Genomic DNA, 26226 nt, shown 5'->3' on the forward strand with positions numbered 1-26226 from the left:
AAAAACCATGTACGTAACAGCAGGTATAAACACCCTGCACCCACTGACAGACACTTGAGAAAAACCTGACAACCCTCTCCCTCTTTTTTATGGATGTTTGCTGGTAGGAGCCTTTAAGTACTGGAGTGTTCATGGTCCTGCCCTATATAGCAAAGACTTTCTGGACCAATACCATCTATTCTAGAAAACTCACAGAAAGGACATTCTAGTGATCAAACACCAAGTGCTTCTGATTTATCCTTTTAATCATGACAATCCACAGACTTTCTGAATACAGAAAGCACCTGCAAATTCTGAAAATTAAAAATCAAAAACCTCTTTTACAAAGCTACTTCTTCTGGCAGATTATCAAGGGAGAGAAACAGCAGAGAGGGATAAAAGACTATGATGGCTCCCATGGCCTCAGGAACTCCTACGGCAAACCCCACAAATGGTAGCACGGCCCAGGTCCCTGCTGTTCCTGGATGGCACAGGAGCAAGAAAGTTAAGACACATAGCCTCCCCTGTTTTACAAGGGCAGACCCTCAGGTACCGTCTCTTGTATCATGTGTCTAAGGTAAGCAAGCGGCAAGAGGAGCAATGGAAACCAGGGCTGCCTACTTGCATGCATTAGGAGATCCTGCACAAAGACCAGTTCCCCTAAGGACCAAAAGCTCACCACACATCCCATACCCTCTTAACAGACAGGCAGAGTGAGAGACATGCAAAAGACCCTGGAGAAGGGCTCACAGTTTAGGATCCTAAACTCCAACTTCCGGATATGTGGCTCTTGACCCTTCCAAGGAGGCTCTACTTTATCCCTTTCATAGGCACAGTGGTTCGTAAAACGTATAGCAAGTAATCTGAAATTGGGGTTCTCAGTTTTTAATTCTTATCCAGTGCTTGATGGTCCATAAAAAGCAGGCCTCTTGGGGGTTGCAGAGAGATGTGTTTGTGCTGTGGTGTGTGTGCATATGTGTATGTGTGTGCATGCATGTGATACATGCATGCTGTTTTTCGAGGACAAAAGAGTAGTGAAAACAGAAAAGCTGGTGTGCCTGCTAGTCAGAACATCCTCTGGAGTCTTACTACCCGAGGTCAGGTCCTGGCTGCTCTACCTACTATCCCTTAGGCACTGTGCTTCACCTCTCTGTACCTCACTTTCAGTAACTTTACCTGGCTAACTAGTAACAATTTATGACAAGGTATTTAGAACAATGATTGATATATATTAAGGGCTTGCTAGATATTAGCTATTATTGTTCAATTGCTAATTGTACATGCTTACTGAGAATCTGAATGACAGGGACAAGTGTAGCAGCAAGAACCACCCCAGGCCTGCCTCACCCAAGCTCTCTGAGAGGAACCATGCGTGACACGGGTATAACTGTAAAGGCTGCTCTGACCACTCCTCAGCAGACACTTCTGCCCCTCCAACAAGGCTACTCGCTCTGGCAGAATGTCAAGGGAGAGAAAGCAGAAAATGACAAAAAACCATGGCTGCTCTCACGACCTCAAGTACCAGTACACTCATCACTCCTGGGTCCCACACGAGCGAGTCTGCAGTACAATATTTATAGACAGGCAATTCCATTATCACCTAGAAAGCCATGAAGGTGATAAGAATGAACAATTCTTTGAATGAGGGAACCCTCATTCCTCTAAGAGTTACAAACAATATTCCACAATTTCTACAGCAACCTAAAGCTCTGCTGCTGGTGGAAAAGTCCAGGGTATGGCCTAGGATTCTGCCAGTAACACTGTCTTGAACGTTTAATAAAGGGGAAAACAACATACAAAGGATGATTTAACTCCTGGCCTAAAATCTGACAATCTTGATTTCACAAAAGTTCGCACTATCTCAAACCAGTGATAATATTTCATAAGGGCCAATAAACTAGGATGGAAACGGTCCATTTCAAAGAGAGGTCCCCACACCAGAAAGTCTAAAAAGCCTCTAGAGCTCACAGGATTTGGGAGGATAAATGGTATTGCAAACAGTCTGATGAAAATCTGCATTCAATACAGGCCAGTGAGTCCAGTTCTCAGAGAAATTCACTCCCTGTTATTGTCTGAACAACAGTGTGTCTCAAGCTGGAGCACCATTCCTAACGCCTGGGCAACACCAAACTTGCCTGAATGCAACTTGGTACTCATAGTCAAAAAACAAGGCATGGAGATCATTGCACACCTGCTTTTCTAAACAGAAGATAAATACTTAAAGAGCAAGAAAACACACAGCAGGTAAGCAGGAACTCTGAGTTTTACCTTTGCATGACAATGAATGTATTGACCATGTATTCTTCTTCATTTTTTGTTTTTTGCAGCTCTTCAGCCAAAATGTCACTCATGGTGCACTGGAGAAGGTAGGGCACCTCGACGTTCCGGTCTCCATCAAACACACCATACAGGGCTTCGCGGTTGTCACAGAAGTTATGCACCGACAGGGCTGCGACACACAACCTGCAAGGCAACCACACTTGTGTGCTGAGTCCACTCATCTTCCTACTCCAGGCCCAGGACAATGCTTATTTATTTTAAGGTTTCCCTAAATCAGTTTTGTCCCTTCCTTCATGACTCCAGGCAGATTAACAACAGGTAAACTGACTCCAGCTAATTCCTATCAGCCGATTTTGATTAGCACAGAAGGATGAGCACACATTGTGTTTCGCACATGCCTTCCTACAAGCTTCTCTTCCGATGAATTTATTTTTAAATGGCAATGACAGAAGGGGAAGAAGAGGCATCGGAAATAAGATTATGAATCCATATCTACAGATTCATTCAATAAGCAGTTATTAGAATCTCCACATCTAGCCAAAATAGAAAACTAAAACACTAGGGAAAATGCACAAAACCTGTATGAAAAGCATGTAAAAATATAGAAAAAGCCTCAAATGACTTTCATTAAAAAAATTCTTATTTCTATTTTTTTTGAGACAGGGTCTCCCTCTGCCGCCCAGGCTGGAGTGCAGTGGTGTGATCTCGGCTCACTGCAGTCTCCACTTCTAGGGCTCAAGCGATTCTCCCACCTGAGCCTCCTGAGTAGCTAGGACCACAGAAGTAGGCCACCATGCCCAGCTGATTTTTGTATTTTTAGTAGAGAAGAAATTTCACCATATTGGCCAAGCTGGTCTTGAAATCCTGAGCTTAAGCAATCTGCCAGCCTAAGCCTCCCAAAGTGCTGGAATTACAGGTGTGAGTCACTATGCCCAGCCTTCAAATGACTTTTTTAAAAGGTAGGAAAAAAAAACCCAACTGGACAACAGGAGCACAGGTCAGTGATCCGGAGAGAGCCTGCTACCCGCCCAGTTTCCTCCTGGGAAAGCATCCCGGCTGCAGGCCAGGGAGGAAGACCCAAGTGGAGGCTGTGGTCTCTGTGCATTGAGGAGATGGAGCTGGGGGCTGAAGGAGGACAAGGTGGCCAGGGTCCCCTGTCAGTGCACTGGAGGAGGACAATGGTTCCTGGCAACTGTGGGAAGTTTGGAGACTTTCTCCATGCCAAGCTCAAAAGAATAAAACTATTTCCAAGAAACTGTGTCCCAGAAACTGCCGCAAATGAAACAAACAAAACTGGAAAAAAGAAAAAGAAAAAAAAAGGCCAGAACATTGGTGAGCAGTGGGATAACTTCAAGCAGCCTAACAAACTACAGGGAATTGCAGTCTTCAAAAGAGGAGAGAGACAGAAAACATTTTAGAAGAACTGATGGCTGAAAACATTTCAAATAGGAAGAAAATTACAAAACTACAGATAAAAGAAGCTCAACAAACTGTAAGCAAGAGAAACATGCAAAAAAACTTAGACACATCACAATCAAATTGCTAGAAACCAGGAACAAAGGCGGGAGGTAGAGTGGGGGAACCAGGACATGCCCAACAGCAGGCTTCTCCCTGGAAACCTTGTAGGAGACAGTGGAGCAACATTCTGAAGGTACAAATGGAAAACAACCAGAAAACCACCTAGATTTCTAAGCCAGTACAAATGGCTCGGAAAGGTTAGGGGAAAATGAAGACATTTCCAGATGCACAAATAAAAACATTTACCACTAGCAGGCTGACACTACAGAAATGGAAAAGGAAATCCCTGAGGCACAAGAAAAGGATACCAGATGGAAATCTGGACCCGTACAAAAGATGATGCACAATGACAACGACAGCCAGGTGAGTCAATAGAAACATTTACTTTTTTTTTTTTTTTTTTGAGGCGGAGTCTCACTCTGTCACCCAGGCTGGAGTGCAGTGGTGTGATCTCAGCTCACTGCAACCTCCGCCTCCCAGGTTCAAGTGATTCTTCTGCGTCAGTCTCCCGAGTAGGTGGGATTACAGGGACCCGCCATCATGCCCAGCTAACTTTTGTATTGTTAGTAGAGACAGGGTTTCACCATGTGGGACAGGTTGGTCTCATACTCCTGATCCGCCTGCCTCAGCCTCCCAAAGTGCTGGGATTACAGGCATAAGCCACCACGCCTAGCCTCATTTTCTTATTTTAAAAATCATCTTAGAACAGTGATTCTCAATAGAATATTCAGTAATATTCTAATTATTGGGAGGCAACAACAAAGAGTTATGTGGCTCAAAATGTCATTGGTATAGAAGTTGGGAAACATTGCTTTAGAAAATAACTAAAGTAGGCCAGGCGCGGTGGCTCATGCCTGTAATCCCAGCACTTTGGGAGCCTGAGGCGGGTGGATCAAGAGGTCAGGAGATCAAGACCATCCTGGCTAAGACGGCGAAACCCCATCTCTACTAAAAATACAAAAAATTAGCCAGGCATGATGGCGTGCACCTGCAGTCCCAGCTACCCAGGAGGCTGAGGCAGAAGAATCACTTGAACCTGGGAGGCGGAGGGTGGAGTGAGCTGAGATTGCAACACTGCACTTCAGCCTGAGTGACAGAGTGAGACTTCGTCTCAAAAAAAAAAAAAAAACACAACACTAAAGTAAATGTAACAGTAATGTATTTGGAGATTGTAACACAGACAGAAGCAGAACATATGACAACAATAGCATAAAGGCCAGGACAGGAGAAGGAGAAGTACGTATTTGCAAGGTTCTTAGAAGTAAAGTGATATTATTATTACTTGAAGGTAAATGGTAATAAGGTAAAGATCATACTATAAACTCTAAACAAACCACATGTATATACACAGAGACGCATGATAGAATAAAAATTAAAGATAAAATCAAATCCTAACATCCAGAAGAATGAAGAAAAAAGAAGAAAATAAAGAACAGATGACACAAATAGAAAAGACAGAAGGTTTAACTCTAACCATATCAATAATTTCATTAAAGGCCTTAACAGTACCCAAAAGACAAAAAATTCAGACCAAATTAAAAAAAAAGACCTAATTATATACTGTCTATAAGAAATCCATTTTAAAATACGAGACCAATAGGTTAAAAGTAAAATGATTTTTTTAAAGGTATACCATGCTAACATTAATAAAAAGCTGAAATGGCTCTGTTAATATCAGACAAAGTATATTTTAGAACAGGAATATTACAGAAATAAAGAATAAAGAAAAAAAGACCTAATTACATGCTGCCTATAAGAAACCCATTTTCAATATGAGACAAACAGGTTAAAAGTATAAGGATTTTTTTTTAAAGGTATACCATGCTAACATTAATCAAACAAAAGCTGAAATGGCTGTTAATAACAAAGTATATTTCAGAACAGGAATATCACAGGAATAAGAGTCAATGATAAATAGGTTAGTTCATCCAGAGGCTACATCATTCTAAATGCTTACATACTTAACAGAGCTTCAAGATGTATGAAGGAAAAACTGATAGAACTACAAGGAGAAACAGAAATCCATATTCGTAATCTCTCAATCATCAACAGATAAGTAGACAGAAAATCAGTAGGAATATGCAAGGCTTAATACAACATCAGCCACCTTGAGCTAACTTAACTGACACCATACCCAACAGCAATTTTTTTTAATGCACACAGAACTTTTACCAAGATAGGTAAGCTTCTGGACCAAAAAACAAGTCTAAATAAGTTTAAAAGATTCAAGTCCTATAAAACATGTTCTCCAACTATATTAGTGAAACTGCTTAGAAAGAAATTTACAACTTGAAATGCTTATATTACAGAATTAGAGGTTTCAAATAAATGATCTAAGCTTCCACTTAAAGAAACTAGAAAAAGAAGTATACAACAAACCCAAAGCAAGAAGAAAGGGAGTCATAAAAATAAGAAAAGGAGTTGAGTGTGATGGCTCACACCTGTAATCTCAGTGCTTTGGGAGGCCAAGGCAGGAGGATCACTTGAGGACAGGAGTTCAAGACCATCAGCCTGGGCAACAGAGCAAGACTTTATTTCTACAAAAAATTTTTAAAAATTAGGTGTTGGCTGGGCGTGGTGGTTCACACCTGTAATCCCAGCACTTTGGGAGGCTGAGGTGAGCTGATCATGAGGTCAGGAGTTCAAGACCAGCCTGACCAATATGATGAAACCCCGTCTCTAATATAAATATAAAAATTAGCTGGGCATGGTGGCATGTGCCTGTTAGTCCCAGCAACCAGGGAGGCTGAGGCAGGAGAACTGCCTGAACCCAGGAGATGGAGGTAGTGGGCCAAGACTGTTCCACTGCACTCCAGCCTGGACGAAGAGTGAGACTTCATCTCAAAAAAAAAAAAAAAAATTATTCAGGTGTGGTGATGCACACCTGTAGTCTTAGCTACCTTGGAGCCTAAGGTGGGAGGATCTCTTGTGCCCAGGAGTTTGAGGCTACAGTGAGCCACTGCAGCCCAGCCTGGGCAACAGAGCAAGACCCTGTCTCCAAAAAAAAAACCATAAAACAAAATAAAAATTAAAACATAAGAAATATGAAACAGGGCCGGACGTGGTGGCTCACGCCTGTAATCCCAGTACTTTGGGAGGCTGAGGCGGGTGGATCACGAGGTCAGGAGTTTGAGACAATCCTGGCCAAACATGGTGAAACTCCATCTCGACTAAAAAATACAAAAAAATGAGCCGGGAGTGGTGGCAGGCACCTGTAACCCGAGCTACTTGGGAGGCTGAGGCGAGAGAATCTCTTGAACCCAGGAGGTGGAGATTCCAAGAAGCTGAGATCACACCACTGCACATCAGCATGGTGACAGAGTGAGACTCTGCCTCAAAAAAAGAAATGTGAATCAGAAAAATTATAGAGAAAAATCTATAAAACCAAAATCTAGTTCTTTGAGAGTATCAATAGACAAACCAAATCAAACCGATCAGGGAAAAAGAAAAGACACAAATTACCAATATTAGAAATGAGAGAGGGGAGGAACATCTCTACAGATTTTAAAAGCATAATAATGGGCCGGGCATGGTGGCTCACACCTGTAATCCCAGCACTTTGGGAGGCTGAGGTGGGTGTACTACTTGAGGTCAGGAGATCGAGACCAGCCTGGCCAACATGGTGAAACTCCATCTCTACTAAAAATACAAAAAATTAGGTGGGCATGGTGGCACATGCCTACAGTCCCAACTACTCAGGAGGCTATGGCAGGAGAATCACATGAACCTGTAAAGGAGAGGTTGCACTGAGCCGAGATTGTGCCATTGCACTCCAGCCTGGGTGACATAGTGAGACTCCATTTCAAAAAAAAAAAAAAAAGCCAGGTGCGGTGGCTCACGCCTGTAATCCCAGCACTTTGGGAGGCTGAGGTGGGCAGATCACAAGGTCAAGAGATCAAGACCATCCTGGCCAACATAGTGAAACCCCGTCTCTGCTAAAATATAAAAAATTAGCTGGGCGTGGTGGCACGTGCCTGTAGTCCCAGCTACTCAGGAGGCTGAGGCAGGAGAATTGCTTGAACCCAGGAGGTGGAGGTTGCAGTGAGCCAAGATTGTGCCACTGCACTCCAGTCTGGCACCTGGTGACAGAGCTAGACTCTGTCTCAAAAACAAAAAAAGCATAATAATGGAATATTATGAACAGGTTTATGCCAATATATATGAAAACTAAAGTAGACAAATTCCATGAAAGATACAAATTACCAAAGTTTGTTCAAGAAGAAAGAGATAATCCTATTTAAAGACATTATAGGTTTAAAAAAAAAAAAATCCAGGCCCAGATGGCTTCACTGGTGAATTCTTTTAAATATTTAAGAAGGCTATATTACCAATTCTATACAAACTCCTCCAGAAAACTCAAGAAGAAGAAACACTTTCAACTCATTCTATGAAGCCAGCATTACCCTGATACTAAACCCAGACAAAGACATCACAAGAAAACTACTACAGACTAATATCTAACATGCAATATAGACATCAACAAATTAACAGAAACTCTAGTCCAGCAGCATGCAAAAAAAGATAATACATCATGACCAAGTGAATTTATACTTAGAAAGCAAAGTGTATTTAACTTTTAAAAATGAATCAATGTAATTAAGCACATCAACAGACTGAAGAAAAAAAAGTCATCTAAATTGATGCAGAAAAAGCCTATGACAAAATGTGTTATCTGTTTATTATAAAAACTAAGATTTTATTATAAAATCTTATCAAACTAGGTATAGAAGAGAATTAACTTGATAAAGGGTGTCTACAAAAATACCACATCTGATTGTGAATGAACAAGGTCTCACCAAAGAAGGTATATGGACGATAAATAAACACATGGAAAGCCTAGGGAAAGGCTAAAACAAAAATGAGATAATATTATTAGAATAGCCAAAACAACAACAACCTGACAACACCTGCTGGTAAGGATGTGTAGCTGCTGAAACTCTTAGAGGTTGCTGTTGGGAGTGCAAAATGACACAGGCACTTTGGAAACAGTTTGGCAATTTCTTACAGAAGTAAATATACACTTACCATATGACTAGCAATCCTATCCCTAAGCATTTATCCCAGTGAAATGAAAACATGCACTCATACAAAAACCTCTATGTAACTGTTTGCAACCTGTAGCATTTTTATTCACAATTGCTAAAAACTTTAGACAATCTAAAAACATCCTTCAAATAGTGAATGGGTAAAACAAAAAACAAACCATAATATGTCCATGCAATGGAATGCTACTCCGCAATAAAAAGAAATGAAATGAAACAAACTACTGACACATGCAATAGTACAAATGAATCTCAAAGGCATTACGTGATGGGAAAGAAGTAGACTGAGAAGGCCATCTACTATATAATTACATTTATATGACATTCTGGAAAAGGCAAAATTAATGAGATAAAAAACAGATCAGCCGTTGCCAAGGACAGGAGCTGGGAAGAAGAAATGACCAAAATGGGGCATGAGTGAATTCTGGTAGGTGATGGAACTGCTCTATAACTTGTAGTGGTGGTTACAGATGATGATATTCTTTCACCAAAACTTGCAGAACTGTACATTAAAAAGGGTGAATTTTACTGAATATACATTATACCTTCTTGCATATATAAATTAATAAAAAGAAAACATTATTAAGCACTTGCTATGTATCATGGCTACATACCAGAGATATAAAATTAAAATCTTTGCCCTTGAGGAGTTCAGGGATAAAAAAATGATAGTAATGACTTATCATTAATAATATTAGTAGTTAACACTTAAACAGGGTTTATTATATGGCATACACTGTTCTAAGTACGTCATATATGTTAACTCACGTGATCCTATAACAACTCCATGAAGATAGGTAGTTTTTTCTTATTTCTTATTTTAGCTAAACAGAGACCGAGAAACTGCCCATGGTCATACAGCAAGAAAGTATAGAGCCCAGGTTCAAAGCCAGGCAGTCTGGCTCCCATCTCAATACTTTGAAATTCTTGCCTCTATTAAGAAAAACAAGTTATCCAAACTATATGGCAATTAGTGTCAAAGTTACATTTTAAAGTCATTTTATTCTGTCTTCCTTCTGTAAACTCCCCTTGCTAGTTGGGATAAGATAGTATGAAAGAGAAAAAAAAAGTACAGTAACTTTTTTTTTTTTTTTAAGTAGAGTGGTGATCATTCTTAGCCTTTCTTTTCTGGCTAAGTGAAGTTTCCTGTTTGGTTTTTAATCTAAAGAAGAGGCTAGTGGCTCATGTCTGTAATCCCAGCACTTCAGGAGGCCAAGGAAGGTGGATCCCCTGAGGTGAGGAGTTCAAGACTGGCCTGGCCAACATGCTGAAACCCTGTCTCTACTAAAAATACAAAAATTAGCTGGGCATGGTGGTGGGTGCCTGTAGTCCCAGCTACTTGGGAGGCTGAGGCAGGAGAATTGATTGAACCCGGGAGGTGGAAGTTGCAATGACGAGACTGCACCATTGCACTCTAGCCTGGGCAACAAGAGTGAAACTCCATTGCAAAAAAAAAAAAAAAACACGTTAATTATCCAACTGTAGCTCCCTCTTGGGTTTCCCCAAAGGATCAGAAATGACCTGACAGGAAGAAAACACTGCACCCCAGGGAAAAGGAGGGAGGGAGAGAAGCGAATAGATGTCTATTGAGATCTGGAGACAAGACAACCACAGTTTTCCCCTTCTTTCGAGGTGGCAAACGGCAAACTCCTTGTTTAAATGACTATCAACAATGCAAACAAAGTAAAAACAAAACAATAAAAAACACCAAAAAACAAACAAAAACCTCTCGAGAAACTTATATTGGCAAAATCAAAAGGTAAAAAAAGCAAGGGAAGTAGTGAGGGCAAGGGTAGCCTGGGACTACTGGGATGCTGTCCATTTCTATTTCTTATATTTATTCATTTCTCTCTTTCAATGACTCTGATTGTTCATTTTCTATTTCTGGATGCAGGTGGTGGTCTGAAGGTGTATTCACTTTAGAACAAATCAAAGGGTTGTAGTGCACTTTTCTGTACCTCCGTGACACAACTGTGGAAGGGGGAGTTATGCCAAAAAGCCTACCCAGATCTAATTGGTTACTTGCTCTATTAATACTTGTGACTAGATAATACATGTTAATAACCAGTGATATTTAAAAACTAAGATTTCACATTAGTGTTCAGGAATTAGCAGTTTCATATACTGGTGTTTGTAAGCAAGACATAAAAGATCCTTTGATCTAAAAAGTAACAATCTCCAGAAAGAAACTTTGAGTGCTCTAAAAAAATATATGAATTCTCCTCTGCCCCAACACAATGACATATTGTGCAAAGTACATGGAAATCAGGCAGTAGCGAGCCTGGGCAGAACTGAGGCACACCTCCTCTGGTTATTCTGCATTTTCTGAGCAAATAGAACAGAGTTGTTAACTCTTTTCTAGAGAGCACAAGGCCAAATGACACCTGAGGGAAAGGGGAAAAGATCAATGCGTCAGATCTAGAACTTGAGTTGATGCTGTTTTCTGTCCCAAGGAAAAGCAACTATGGCAGCAACAATTCCAAACCTTTTATTTTCCATGAAGAGTATTTAGACAGTCAGTAGTTCTCAAGCTTAGACACACATTAGAATCACCTAGAGGAGATTTTAAAACATTCTGATTTAATGAGTCTAGGTTGGGAGACTTTTAAAAAAATTTCCTTACCTGACTGATTCTAATGTGTGCCCAGGGTTGAATACTAATGTTAGCTATTATTAGATCTACCTCCACTTTCTGTTCTTCCCTTACTAGCAATAATTTTGTGTTCTTATACTTCAGCTAATTCAATTATGACCATTCTAATTTATAGGATTCTTTACCTGTCTAGGTACTAATTATTAGCACCTCTTCACACAATACAAGCAAACCTGAAAAGCCTGATTACGTTTTTCAGGAAAAATCAACATCTGTATCTAAGAGAGGGAAGGTTGGTGAAAATGGAGAAGAAAAAGATACTTAGATGGTCAAGTCTTGGTGGCAAGGCAAGCAGATGACATTACAGGTAATGGACATCAAACTCCTCCTGCCAAGCTAATTTAGATTGTAAAAATAGCTCCATGGTCAATAACAGGAATGAACTTGAATATGCACAATTAAGCTACTTCTCCTTTAACACTATCTCTGTTTTGCTTGATAAACCTCAGAGAAAGATAAAGGGGCTTTTCAAAGGAGCGGGATACATTTCAATACTTAGGCCTTTTGCAAACACTGGAGTCTTACACAGATATAATGTGTCAGTCACCTTGTATCCTAGCAACGTCTCCTACTAAGGGAGAGTATGTGATGCCAAGCAAGGCCTTCACTTAATGTTCAAACATAAGTCATGAGGGGGCCTCACTTTGGGGGAACTTGGAATACTCCAATAAATTTTACATGAGAAAAGTGTGTACTATAGCACTGAGTTTCTTTCTACCCGACTAAAGGAGTGAGACAGGCAGAAGGCAGTTCTTCCAAAGTTTCATCGCACTTACTTGTTTTTTACCCCTGAAGCTTCAGTGTAACCATGACTCCATACAGCTGGGGCTCCAGAAGCGTCTCCTGTAGAAGGCTGATCAATCTTGAAACAGCGGATATTACTAACAAGAGAAACAGGGAGGGAACAGGAATCATTAAAACCAAATGTGTGCAAATTGCTACCTTCATCTGAGAAATAAAAAATACACTTGTTAAGCACTCTGTACTTACCATTTCTTACTGTGTTTAATGTGTCTGAAATATTTATCAGCAATAAGAACCAGCTACTCATTGTAATGAAAACCAAGGGACATATATACAGAGCATGAAAATTAGTTTTAATGAGCATCATAAAGCAGCTATTAGAGACTTTCACACGGTCCACATTAGATGACTGCTCTCTCCTGGGAATGACAAGGTTCTCAGCCTTGGCATGAAAAAATAAAACTTAAGTATTAAAATGGGTGTATTCTTACACAATGAATACTCAGACTTCAAAAGAACAAAAACAAAAAACCTAAGCCACAATTATAATGTGTTTAGATGATGTAGATAATTCTGCAATATTCATTTCCAAATCCAATTTCTGTCCATTAACCCCCTCCAAATATTTGACAAATATTATCACAGACTTGATGTTCCCTGGAGCTTCCAATTCTTTCCTCACAGGTATAAGCCAAGTATGCTAATATCATAAAATAAAACATGTATGTAAAATTACAAAGTAAATGAGGGGTATTTAATAAATTACAAGTTAACTGTATGTATTTAAACTGGGAGATTTCTTACCTCACCTTAGCCCTCACATGCCATAACTGATCCAAGAGGACCCAAAACAGAAATGCTAAAGGAATAAATTCTCAAATAGGGTTTCTTAAAAATCAGCCTCTAGAAAGCATCTGTGACCCCAAACAGGAAGTAATTAATAGATGTGAAGTAGTCTGTTATAAAAGGCTGGCTACCACAAGTTGAAGTAAGTCCTCTTACTTGTAAATTGCCACTAAGTTTCCCCCTCATCATTATTTAAACAAGAGAAAAAGTATATGTATTATCTCTTGACAACTTAAGCAACACCTAAATACTTCGGTCTTGACCCCGAGAATTAAAATTATCTGTTGGTACCCACTACTCCCAAATCTAACAAATACTGTATATCCTTCCTAAGAACAAGTGAAAACTTTAAGAAGTAAATCAATATCTAACTAGTATTCCCTTTGACTCCAGAAACAACTGGTGGCAATTTTTCTGACATTTAAAAATATATGGTTAAAGAAAAGTTTCTACTCTCAATTACTAGCAAACATTTACTTTTCCTCTTATCCTGAAAAACACAGTGTCAATAGAAAAATCCCCCAATCAAGTTAATACCTTGTATTATTAGTAAGGTTAGAACTAAATCTTTTTTTCTAAGTTTTCAATTCTATTAATATAAGAGGCATTAACAACAACAACAAAAAGTCAGTCCTCCATTATTTGCTCTCCATATGACCTGGTACTCAATTTTATCCATCTGAAACAGTAAACAATATAATAGGTTTTTTAAGACATGCCCTAAGGCTCTTAAATACGTCCTGAAGTCTAGGGAAAAGTAAAGGTTCATTTCTAAAGACATTTATAATTTTTACAGAACACAAAGTCTTCAGAGAAATAATTCCATTTCCTAGCCTGATTATTAAAGGAAAAAAATAACTCTTAACCAACCCCTCTCTCCAACACACAAATAATGCTTTCTAGTGAAGCAGCAATTTCTCTTCTCTGCCTGGCTGAACATAGTGCAGCTGAGCAGCTATCTGAAGTGATCTAAATGCTGACTCTTGTGTATCTTTATTTTTTATTTTTTGAGATGGAGTTTCACTCTTGTTGCCCAGGCTGGAGTGCAATGGTGCAATCTTGGCTCACTGCAACCTCCTCCTCCCAGGCTCAAGTAATTCTCCTGCCTCAGCCTCCCAAGTAGCTGGGATTACAGGCATGCACCACCTCGCCCAGCTCATTTTTTTGTATTTAGTAGAGACAGGGTTTCACCATGTTGGTCAGGCTGGTCTCAAACTCCTGACCTCAGGTGATCCACCCACCTTGGCCTCCCAAAGTGCTGGGATTACAGGCATGAGCCACTGCGCCCGGCCATCTTGTATATCTTTAAATCAGTTGGAGAGAGTTCTGTGAACCAGAGCTCAATCCCACAGAAGGGTCCTCATATTCACTTCCCTGGCTCACAAAGAACAAATAAGCCAAACCCTCTAAAAGTGCAAATAATATATGGAAAATCTTCCAAGTAATTAAGAATCCACAACCTTCCAGATGTTAAACAGGAGGTAACATTTTAAGAGTATTATTATTTTTTGCTATAGGAAACTTTGGGTACGTGAATATTTTTAAAAGCTTGATACAGTAGGCCAACTGCTTTTAACAAGAGTGTAATACCAAATTACACTTTTTCAGCAGCACCAATCTGAGGGGGAAAATGTTATTCAAACATTTTATTTTGTGTTTGTTTGATACACTGATAAGTTTGAACATCTTTTCATGTAACTATTTATACTGCTTTTGTTAAATGTTAATGTCCTTGGTTTATTTTGTTTGAGTACTTTTCTTATTCTCTTAAAAGAACACTTTCTAGCTGGGCACGGTGCTCACGCCTGTAATCCCAGCACTATGGGAGGCCGAGGTGGGCAGATCACCTGAGGTCGGGAGTTCGAAACCAGCCTGGCCAACATGGTGAAACCCCGTTTCTACTAAAAGTACAAAAATTAGCTGGATGTGGTGGCAGCTGCCTATAATTCCACCTACTCTGGAGGCTGGGGCAAGAGAATCGCTTTAACATGGGAGGCAGAGGTTGCAGTAAGCTGAGATCGTGCCACTGTACTCCAGCTTGGCTACAAGAGCAAAACTCTGTCTCAAAAAAAAAAAAAACCCAAAACCACTTTCTAGTAAGAATATTAATGCTTTTATTTTTCTTTCTAGTTTGTCATTTGCCATTTATATTTACTCTTGAGAATTTTTGAAAGACATTTAACACTTTTATGTATAAAAAAATATATGTATAAACCTACACAACATAAATATCAAAACCAATCTACATGTACTAATTTCTTTTCTTGTGACTGATTCTCTTCATTTCTTGGCCTAAAAAGTCCTTTTCTAACTTGTGAAGATATTCATACGATTTCTTATTACTTTTAAAAATAATTTAGTTTTACAGATTCAACTATTTCAGCTGGAATTTATTTTGGTGTGAGATAAGAATGCGACTTTAATTTTTCTCTAAGTGGCTACTTCCAGTTATTAACAAATCTGGGTGCAATTATTTTGAAATTTTATTTGTAAAAAATGCTCAAAAACTTTGCATCCTATTTGTGCAAAATGCTCAAAAGCTATCTGTTTAAAGATGATCTATTTTGATAATCGATGTTTTCTTGATCTTAAAAAGTACCTTAAAGATCACGTAGGCCATTTTGTTCTCATCTTATAGGTCTGGACAGATGGAGGGACTTGATCAACAATAGACAGAACCTAGGTCTCTATTCCTTCCTCAGGACACTCAGGCAGCGTTTTTCAACTATGTATCAAAATTAATTTTCTCATCAAGTACTTAAAATGCTAACAAATTAGGCAGTAATTAGGCCAATTCTATCCAGGAATCACTTTAAGTGCTTTTCAAACTTTGGTTTGCACTATAGCCTAGGATAGTATTAACGTACCATTCACCAAAATTCTACTGTTCTTTCCTGATTTTCCTAAGATAATGGAAGATAACTTTCAGTAACAAATAATCCAACATTGTATAAACACATATGGCATGCATAATGACTAATGTATGCTAATGTTTAAAACTACTACTGATATCGCAAAAAAATTCTGCAAATACAGAAAAGTTTAAAGAAGAAAATAAACCCCACCCATAATACTATTATCCAGAGAATAACACCATTTTTAACTTCTGTTATACATTCTTTCAGGCAGTTTCTAGGTATATGTGTGCGTACACATGTACATATACCCAATGCACACACATTTATATTGCAAAAATTGAATTATACTATAAAACTTCTTTATAAATGTTATATTTTCACTTAATAATATACTGTAAAGATCTTCTGAGTTAGCAATATAGCTCTAAATAATAATTTTAAATGGCTCTATAATATTCAATTGTGGAGGATAATTTATTTAAATCTTCTTAATAGACATTTAGAGTTCTATGATGATGAACACTATCATTAAGATATCTTTCCTACTGCAGTAACCTTTAAGGTTTTACATAGCAAACTCCAACCACTAATTATCAATATCGAGGCTGAAACAGCATCAATGAACTCTTTCCCAAACTGTGAAGGTCTACCTATTGGTAGGATCTAACTACTCCACATTCCCAGTTTTATTTAAATAACCTGGATTTTAGTGCCACATTGATGATTTTTCCTACATCATCCATCTCTTTTTAAATCCTTTCTTAACATTTGCATTAAGTGTCATAACCATGTTATCAGTGACTACTGAGATGTAAGTTACATCTTGGTTGTTCAGTGCTTCCGGAACTGCATCTTGTATATCCTGTTACATGTGTTATGTTAACACAGCTAACAAGTCAATGATACTCTGTATTTTGTTTCCTGTTTTCACTAAGATATGAATCCCATTGCCAGTGGACAATAGTGGGGGTAGTGCTTTACAGAATACTTACTTCAGTAGTTCCAGGGTTTTGTGATCAAGGACAAGGCGAGGGTTTCCAGTCAGGTCTAGCTCCTGTAGTTTGGGAGGCAGGTTTTCCGGTAATGTGACTTCGCTTAGCTCATTACAGCTCAGGTCCACACACTGAAAAAGGAACAAGTGCAAACAAGAAAGAGATGGTCTAGAGAAGTTCTTCAGGGAGTTCTATACTCCTACCCTTTGCATGCACACCAGTCTGACCATTCATTATAATATACTAGACAAATGAAGAAAAGGAGGCTTGTTTGTTACTTTGCCATAAACATTTAAAACAGATTTTGCTAAATGAAATACAATTTTCTTCCTTTCTTTGAATAACACAGAAAATCCATGTTCTTTATTCTTCCTTTATTTTCCACTTGTTATCTCTATATTTAAAATTAAGCATTAACTAAAAAATTCTAATAGGTTTTTCTTACTGCTCACAAAACCTCTGTACCATGAGAACTATAGCTCAAGCATTAAAATGAACTTTAAAGGAACTTCTTAAAATGAAAAACAAAGAAGGCTGGGTACAGTGGCTCACTCTTGTAATCCCAGCACTTTGCGAAGCTGAGGCGGGTGGATCACTTGAGGTCAGGAGTTTGAGACCAGCCTAGCCAACACGGTGAAACCCCATCTCTACTAAAAATACAAAAATCAGCCAGGTGTCGTTGCACACGCCTGTAATCCCAGCTACTCAGATGGCTAAGGCATAAGAATCACTTGAATCCGAGGCGCGCAGGTTGCAGTGAGCCTGGAAGAATGACATTTTATATTGTTACTATATGTACCTCTATGGTTAGCGTACTACAACTTTCTTAAAAATATATTGTTAAATAGAATGTTAAATCTGACCAAAGCATGACTAAAAGAAAATTATCTTTCACTCTTTCAGGCCCACTCTAGAACACAGCTAACAAAAATTACTTTGTTATGATCAAAATTCTGGTAAAAATGCCCAAAACAATTATGCAACTCTCAGAAAAAGTGAGATAGCTCATAGCTGAGAAGGAACTCTTGACTTAAGAGGAAAATCATTATCAACACATTTAGATAAGAGCATAAAAAAGTCATTATATCTTAAAAAGAAATTCAATTTGATGTACAGTTTAAGTGTAACTATTACAAAAGCTGCATGAAGCCTATCTTTATTATGTTTTCCTCAGAACATTACCAAAGAAACAGGCATATCAATGTTCATAGCAATGTATTATATATCTTTTTTTTTAAACAAAGAAATGTTTAATTATTTGATGCTGATACAGTTTTTTTTTAATTTAAAATGAGACAAATCCTTTTGTGCCTTTTAAGGTTTCCTTTTAAGCCACGTGCCTATATTCTATTTCAAGAATAATTTTTTAAAAATAAAAATAATAATTTAAGAACTGTACACATAGGGAGAAGCCATAAGCTGCACCAACTGGATCCTAGATCCTCTTTCCCCAAGGGCAGCCCATAGCAATGTATTATATATCATCTGCTGTGCTGCCCTGAAATGGCAGCTTAACCTATCGGCTGCTAGATTCTGTAGCACTTTGCTTCCTTCCTTCGTGCAGACTATCCCTGGTCTACCACCTCCACTGTGCTCCCCAATAGCACAGTCAGTTCCAAAAATAAGGCTCCCAATCACAGTCTGCATTTCCTTGCCCCTGCAAGGTAAAACCTGCTGGTGCATAACATACTTCCCCACCGATTTCATATAAAGTAAATAAAACCAAGTATTCATTCAAAAGAACACGTATTAAATACCTACAAACAGGCAGGCAATAAGCCAACATCAGGGACATATGGAGATGGCAGACACAGTCCCTGCCCTTGAGAAACTCCCAGCATAGCGGGGGAAATAATACAACCTTTAGCTGCTATGATCAACGATATGGCAGAAGTATACACAGGTCACAGCAGCGCAGTGACAGACACCAAGACCCCAGAGACGCCTTTCCAGAGAAGATTTTTGTGCAGAATCAAAGTTAATCAGGCATATGAGAACAGGCGGACATCCAGGGGAGCTAACAGCAGGTACAGCAGGAAGGAGACAAAAATAATGTGTGTGTGGCGTATCAGGAAACTCCCTATGAGTGGCTGCTGAGGCTGGAGACTGTTGGGCTCCAGAGCAGGAGACAAGGCTGGACAGGCAGAGGGATGGAATGATGAACTTGGATCCTATAGCTCGTGTCTCATATAGAAGCAGTCTACACCACCTCCCTTTCTTAGGATGTTATAGGAACTAGAACATTTTAGCTTAATAGTTAAATAAATATACACATATATGTACTATTTCTCAATATATAACTTTTAGTCAAATTCTCTTAAACTACTATATATTTCTGGTGTTACAGAAGGCTAAGTTATCACTAACGTGGGATGTTCATACAAGTAAGCTTATTAACTGAATGAGTCGGTCTGAACCCACATTTTACCTCAAACAGACCTGAGAGCCAAAGTACAGTACTATTTTTCTACATAAAATCTTATGTATGGCTGTGTGCAGTGCTCACGCCTATAATCCCAGCACTTTGGGAGACCATCATGGAAGAAATACTTTAGGCCAGTAGTTCGAGATCCACCTTGATAACATAGCGAGACCCTGTCTCTATATAAATTTTAAAACATTAGCCAGGCTCCTGTGTACCTGGAATCTCAGTTACTCAGGAAGCTGAGGTGGGAGCTTCCTGTGAGACCAGGAAGTTGAGGCTGCAGTGAGTTATGATTGCATCACTGCACTCCAGCCTGAGCAACAGAGCAAGACCCTGTCTCTTTTTTAAAAAAATCATATTTATATATAAATATATCCTAATACACTGAGAAATGTGCATTAATGTTTAATCTTCCTCACTTTATAGGTAGTTGCAAAGAAAGACCTTTAATTTTGTATGACGCAGTCCTTTAAAATTTACATACAGTGTCTCTATGATTTTTCTCAACTGCCTTTTAGATTTGGGAAACCTTAAAGAAATCTTGGGAAACCTTCAAATTGGCAGGAATTAGACCTGCTAAAAATGAGAAACAGGGTAACAATCCCCAATATTCTGTTTGTTCAAATACAGAATTTTTTCAAACAGTAAAACTAAGTTATTTGCAAATTTTGACTTTAAGGAAACGTATCCTGTATAAACTGAGCAACTTCTTTACATTATCACTTCTTTTTTTCACTCAAAGAGACAAGGTCTTGCTGTGTTATGTAGACTGGTCTTGAACTCCTGGCCTCAAGCAATCCTCCAACCTCAGCCACCCAAAGTATTGGGATTACAGGCATGAGCCACTGAATCTGGCCCATCATCACTTCTTAAAATTGATTATGTGTGCCTTTGGGGGTACTCAAGGTTTATTACAAAGTTACAGGATACCTGGCACATGCAGCTGGGGGCTTCAGTTTTACTCAGATTGTGGAGGGAAAGAGCCATTATCTTTACACTGAAACAAAGAGAAATGATAAAAAGAACATAAAATGAATATAAATTTTTAGATTGAACAAGAGACTTGAAAAAAAATTTACAAGTGATTCCAGGCTGTCTCCCAGATTTCCGGATGTGTAAGTGCACTTCCCTTTGCCCTGAGGGACCTGAATAGCACCACAATGGCCACCTCACAGTCATGATGCTCCTTTCTCCAGGAGCCTCTCTAAAGAGATGCCTTCTAAAATGCATGAGCTCATGAAGGACTTATTGTTCATCTACATAGATACATAACCTACTCCATAAAATGCATGCAATATTTTGTTATGAACGCTTTGAATTTAGAAAGATCTGTTGAAACCAGAGTTAAAAACACACAGACACAAAACTAGTCTGAGTTAACTCATCACACCAATTTTGAAAGGCAGAGAGAATATGCAGTCTTAAGCTAGTCTGTTCCTGGTGAGGCTGGGTGCAGGGTGGCTTCAATGGCCACTTTCCAGTAGACACTGCTTGCTTCCTTTTTCCTTAGCCCTAGTATTGAGCCTTGTCCCAAACGGGAATTGACATTAAATTCCGTAATGGTTGGAAAACTTTTTTCCTAAATAACTATTACTTAACCTGATTCTAGCACCATAATAATGACTGGTCCTGGTTTCAGGTTTTTGGATGTGCATTATGCCAAGCTGACGTTTTTAGTCTATTAGGTCAACTACGCCACCCAAAACTGACACCTAAACTTGGTTCCTGATCTGTCTTCATATCCATTTCCTACTTCCCCAAGAATTAATCCACTTTCTTTCATCCAGTCTGATCCAGCCATTTCCCGATGTTCTTTGTGTCTTTGTGACCGAGCTGATGTTCTCTTTTTCATTTCACTTTAGAGACAAGAACAACAACAACAAACAGGGCTTGCTGGAATCCAGCCAAGCCAAGTCTGGCTACATGGTGACTATAGGATCATGGTTTTCCCTCCAGCTGACTGAGAGCTGATCTGTATCCAGTTTGTTTTTTAAACTCCCTATAGCCATTGTCCTCAAGAGTATAGCATATTACAACTACTTCATAGTCCATTTCCCAGATATAGTAACACAGATTCTAGACATGAGTTTACTCAACTTAGCCAAGTAGTTTATTACTGGATGGCACAAACATGAAAATAATTTTCTAAAGAAATTAAAACATCTAGAAAGATGCGGTTCTTAGAATCAATAAGCCACAGGAACATGGAAATTTGACAAAGAAGTTGTCGATATGATGTTTAAATCCCAAATTACAAATTTCATTCACTGCATGTATCAACACTTATTTCACCTATTTAAAATACACTTCAAAAAAGGGTTAGAACACCTGGCTCCAGCCTGGGTGACAGAGACCCTATCTCAAAAAAAAGAGGGGAATGGTTTAGAATAGGTCACTATTTAAAAATTACTCAACTAATAGCTTGGTTTTTGTTGCAAAATACTATATTACTAATATGACTGCTATGCAGTTCAGTGGAAGGAGAAACACGTGCCATAGCCATGGCCACCTCTGCCTCTGAGGTTCTTCAGCCATGAGTAACCTCAGCATGGACTTATGTCCAGCCAAACCAAGTCTGGCTTCTGTGTGACTTAGATCTTGTTTTCCTTACTAGATGATCGAGAGCTAATCTGTATCCAGAGGGAGGTCTGTCTATTTTAGAACCAGAAGAGAGCACAACCTGTTCTAAGCAATACTGGACTGGTGGTAGGGGTTTGGAAGATCAATGCAAAAGGGCTAAACAAAGGTGAGGACAGTTAACACTAAGGATCCACTCAGACGCACCAGAAAATTCTGAAAAACACATTTTTTTCCCCTGCTAATAACTTACATAACCTCCCTGTTCAAATACAGAAACTAACACCTGATGATCACTTTACAGATCTCATTAGACATATCAAGATGAAAAAACTGCCAAAGCTCAATTTTATCCAAGATTAGACGGTGCACACAGTCTCTGTTTTAGGTGTACATGAATAAGGGCCTAATTATTCAGGTGTTTTAAAAACACATTTTAGCATACACCTCAGTATGGAGATTTGTTTGCTCATTTAAACAATAATTGTTCTTAAAACTTTGGTAACAAAGCTATGAATAAGCACTTTCCTTTAATGTCTGAAAAGATAGCCCTACTTGGTGAAACTAGCTAGTTAAATAGACCACGATCTTACCTCTTCTAAAATGTTATCTGCTAAGTTTTTGTAACTGCAATTATCTTAACACCTTTATGAGATACTTTACAAGCAACACCTATTGTACTTTATTTTCAAGAAACAGTGTGACTGTAATCTAGGGTTATTAGCTCAATAATACAATTTTAATACAGGTTGGAATAGCTCATCATAAAAATTAAATTACTTCTTTTACATTAAAAATATGCTTTAAGGCACAGTTTGCAATGAAGACTTTCATAGGTATAATTATCATTTAAGATACAGCACGATTTTTTTTTTTTTTTGAGACAGAGTCCCGCTCTCTCGCCAGGCGCCAGGTTGGAGTGCAGTGGCACAATCTTGGCTCACTGCAACCTCCACCTCCAGGTTCAAGCAATTCTCCTGCCTCAGACTCCTGGGTAGCTGGGACTACAGGTGTGAGCCACCATGCCCAGCTAATTTTTTTTGTATTTTTAGTAGAGACGGGGTTTCACCATGTTGACCAGGATGGTCTTGATCTCTTAACCTTGTGATCCGCCTGCCTCGGCCTCCCAAAGTGCTGGGATTACAGGCTTGAGCCACCGCGCCCAGCCCAATACAGTATGATTTTTATGAGAAATTTTCTTTTGGGCAGTTCAAATGTATATAAATACTTACACTGCAACTTAAAATATTCTTATATGAGCACTAAAATATCAATTCAGAGTTCTGAAACAATATAATTATCTTTTTCAAGAACATTATCTGTCCAAGGCTGAAACACTTAGATGTTTGCACATAAAGGATACTTGATAGTGCTCAGCCCCCCAACTAAAAACCTCAACAGCAAAAACTTATTTCCACTGGGAACAGAAGAGCTGAATCTGAAAGACTGGATATTGTTAACATAAGAAAAATGCTAAGGTGTAACAGCTGGCGGGGGAAATCAATCAAAGAGCAAAAAAATGGAAACCATTTAAAAATATGGGAAGTAAAATTGAAAAGGAGTTGCAAAGCAGGGTACAGAGAGAAGACAACAGGGGAAAGAATTCAAAAGCAACAAAGGTACTGATTCTGTAATCCAGGAATCCAAGCAAGAATCTAGGAGAGGATTAGTTTTCACACAGCAAAATTTGTATTTGGAAAATTAAGTTAAAATCTAAAAACATTTAAATTTCTTTTTTTTTTTGAGACAGAGTCTCATTCTGTCACCCAGGCTGGAGTGAAGTGGTGTGATCTCGGCTCACTGCAGCCTCTGCCTCCTGGGTTCAAGCCATTCTCCCACGTCAGCCTTCTGAGTAGCTGGGACTACAGATGTGTGCCACCACACCCGGCTAATTTCTGTAATTTTAGTAGAGACGGGGTTTCACCATGTTGGACAGACTGGTATCAAACACCTGACCTCAGGTGATCCACCTGCCTCAGCCTCCCAAAGTGCTGCCACCATGCCCGGCATAAATTTCTATTTGTATTTTAAACCAGATACTTAAAAAAAAAAAAACCTCAAAACAAGAATCTAATCTACATTTAAGAGTTTATAACATTAAAAGACAGGTACAGACACAAAGACTAGCAAATAGGAGGTGAATCCTGAGACTCTTTCCCTTGTGCTGGAATTTCACCTGCACCACACTTAGAGACCAGTTTAGCAACCCCAGTAGGCCGGGTGTGATGGCTTATGCCTGTAACCCCAGCACTTTGGAGGCCGAGGCGGGCAGATCATCTGAGGTCAGGAGTTCAAGACTAGCCTAATCAACATGAAAAAACCCTGCCTCTACTAAAAAAAAATACAAAATTAGCCAGGTGTGATGGTGTATGCCTATAATCCCAGCTACTCAGGAGGCTGAGGCAGGAGAATCATTTGAACCTGGGAGGCGGAGGTTGTGGTGAGCCGATCGTGCCATTGCACTCCAGCCTGGGTAACAAGAGTGAAACTCTGTCTCAAAAACAAAAAAAAAAACCCCTGTAAAAGATGCCACAGCATAGCCACTGTGTCAAGTAATGGGCAGCTGAGGAACCCCTGGAAGGTCTGGTTGACAACATCTTTCCTTTGCTGAAGGCAAATCAACATTTGCTTAAGTAAGAGATTTCTTGGATTTTATTGAGCTTCAGCCAAACTAGTTAATCAACATCCCAGATGAACCACACTGAGGGCATGTGTTGATTAATAATGGCTAAAATGTAGGGAGTTCTTCCTATGTGACACTCCTATTTCAAATGCTTTACATGCATTATTTCATTTCATCTTCACAACAATACTGTAAAGAAGTACCGATTCTTTTCTTTATTTCACATATGAGGAAACAGAGCAGTGAATTTTCAGCTGGGATCCAACTGGAGGTCTGTCTCCCTTCAGAATGCTAATGCTGCTCTTCCTCATTGTGAAAGTTATTATACAGAAAGTAAAAATTCTGGAAATGTAAACAAACATCTTAAAATCCCACTATGATGTAGGAGATGACAGTGTTCTTAAAGCCCTAAGTAAAACATTTCATGGCTTAAAGCACACATGCACATGCATGTGCGCACACACACAGAGAAAATGGCTTGTACACATCTTAACCACGTAAATGTATAAAAACCATTGTGATAAAAAGTTATGCAAGCCAGTCGGACATGGTGGCTCACGCCTGTAATCCCAGCACTCAGGGATGCTAAGACGGGTGGATCACCTGAGATCGGGAGTTCAAGACCAGCCTGGCTGACATGATGAAACCCTGTCTCTACAAAGGACGTGGTGGCTGGTGCCTGTAACCCCAGCTACTTGGGAGACTGAGGCAAGAGAACTGCTTGAACCCAGGAGGCAGAGATTGCAATGAGCTGAAATGGCACCACTGCACTCCAGCATGGGCAACAAGAGTAAAACTCTGTCTCAAAAAAAAAAAAGTTACGTAAGCCACTTAAAATGTCTTCAAATGTCTATTTTCTTTCTTAATCTGAAACACAAGGTTTATATAAGCAAGCGTCTGGAAAGTGAAGAATAGCTAAGTAGGACTACTCTTGTCCCCTAAAGGAGATTAGAATATGCTCCAAATCTATAACCACCAAATTATTTTTCGTTAACCATAAAATTGATAATTAGGAATGCTAAGATACAAATGAAAAACTACACTGTATATAAATAACTTTTTGCTTCTGTACCATTTCCCTGCCAAAAAAAGAAACAAAACAGGAACACACCTTTGTTGGATGGCTTTCATTCTAGTGAACTGGTTTCATCCTATGAGTCTACCTCCAGTCAGGTGTCAGGACTCACACACTACCTCTGCCACCAATTTGTTGTCTTAATTTATGCAAATCTCTTCACTTTTCAGCACCTCAGTGTCCTCACCTATCAAATAATATCTGCTCTGCCAATTTCATTCAGTTGAAATCAATGTTTGGTGACAACAATGATGCTTTGTCTATATAGGGAATTACCATTAATCGGCTACTCTGGTGGGGTGTGCTATTTAATTAGCTGAGTTGGGGGAGAGAGATGTGTAGTGATATTGTTAAGTTTTTCAAACTGCAATTATATCAACCTCATCCTCTGAGCCTCATAACCACCTTGGAAATAAGCGGGACAACTATTAACAGATAAAGAAGTATAGGGTGGTTATGTGGGTAGCCTCATGTCATACAGTAAGTTAAGGACTGAGCCTAGGAATCCATTTTTCCCAAAACCTGCTCCAGGGTTTTGCTTTGTTTTTTAACTCTGCTAACTCAACAGTGTAGCCCATTGGTTAGGAAGGAGGAAGTAAGGGCTACTGGGGGCC

At 39.1% G+C, this 26226-nt stretch overlaps 1 protein-coding gene across 1 annotated transcript in view; it reads right to left on the reverse strand.

The window, feature by feature from the left end:
* The window catches only part of PHLPP1 (PH domain and leucine rich repeat protein phosphatase 1), a 245055-nt gene that overhangs the window by 5208 nt on the left and 213621 nt on the right, over nucleotides 1-26226 (reverse strand). The window contains exons 13-15 of the mRNA XM_012446430.2: nucleotides 16913-17043; nucleotides 12249-12353; nucleotides 2248-2442 (exon numbers count right to left, since the gene is read on the reverse strand). Of these exons, the coding sequence (XP_012301853.2) occupies nucleotides 2248-2442; nucleotides 12249-12353; nucleotides 16913-17043 (431 nt within the window). The remainder of the gene's footprint in view (nucleotides 1-2247; nucleotides 2443-12248; nucleotides 12354-16912; nucleotides 17044-26226) is intronic.

The sequence above is a fragment of the Aotus nancymaae genome, unplaced genomic scaffold (genome assembly GCF_030222135.1).
Source record: "Aotus nancymaae isolate 86718 unplaced genomic scaffold, 86718_ANA_hifiasm-v0.15.2.pri h1tg000020l, whole genome shotgun sequence".
Taxonomy (NCBI): domain Eukaryota; kingdom Metazoa; phylum Chordata; class Mammalia; order Primates; family Aotidae; genus Aotus; species Aotus nancymaae.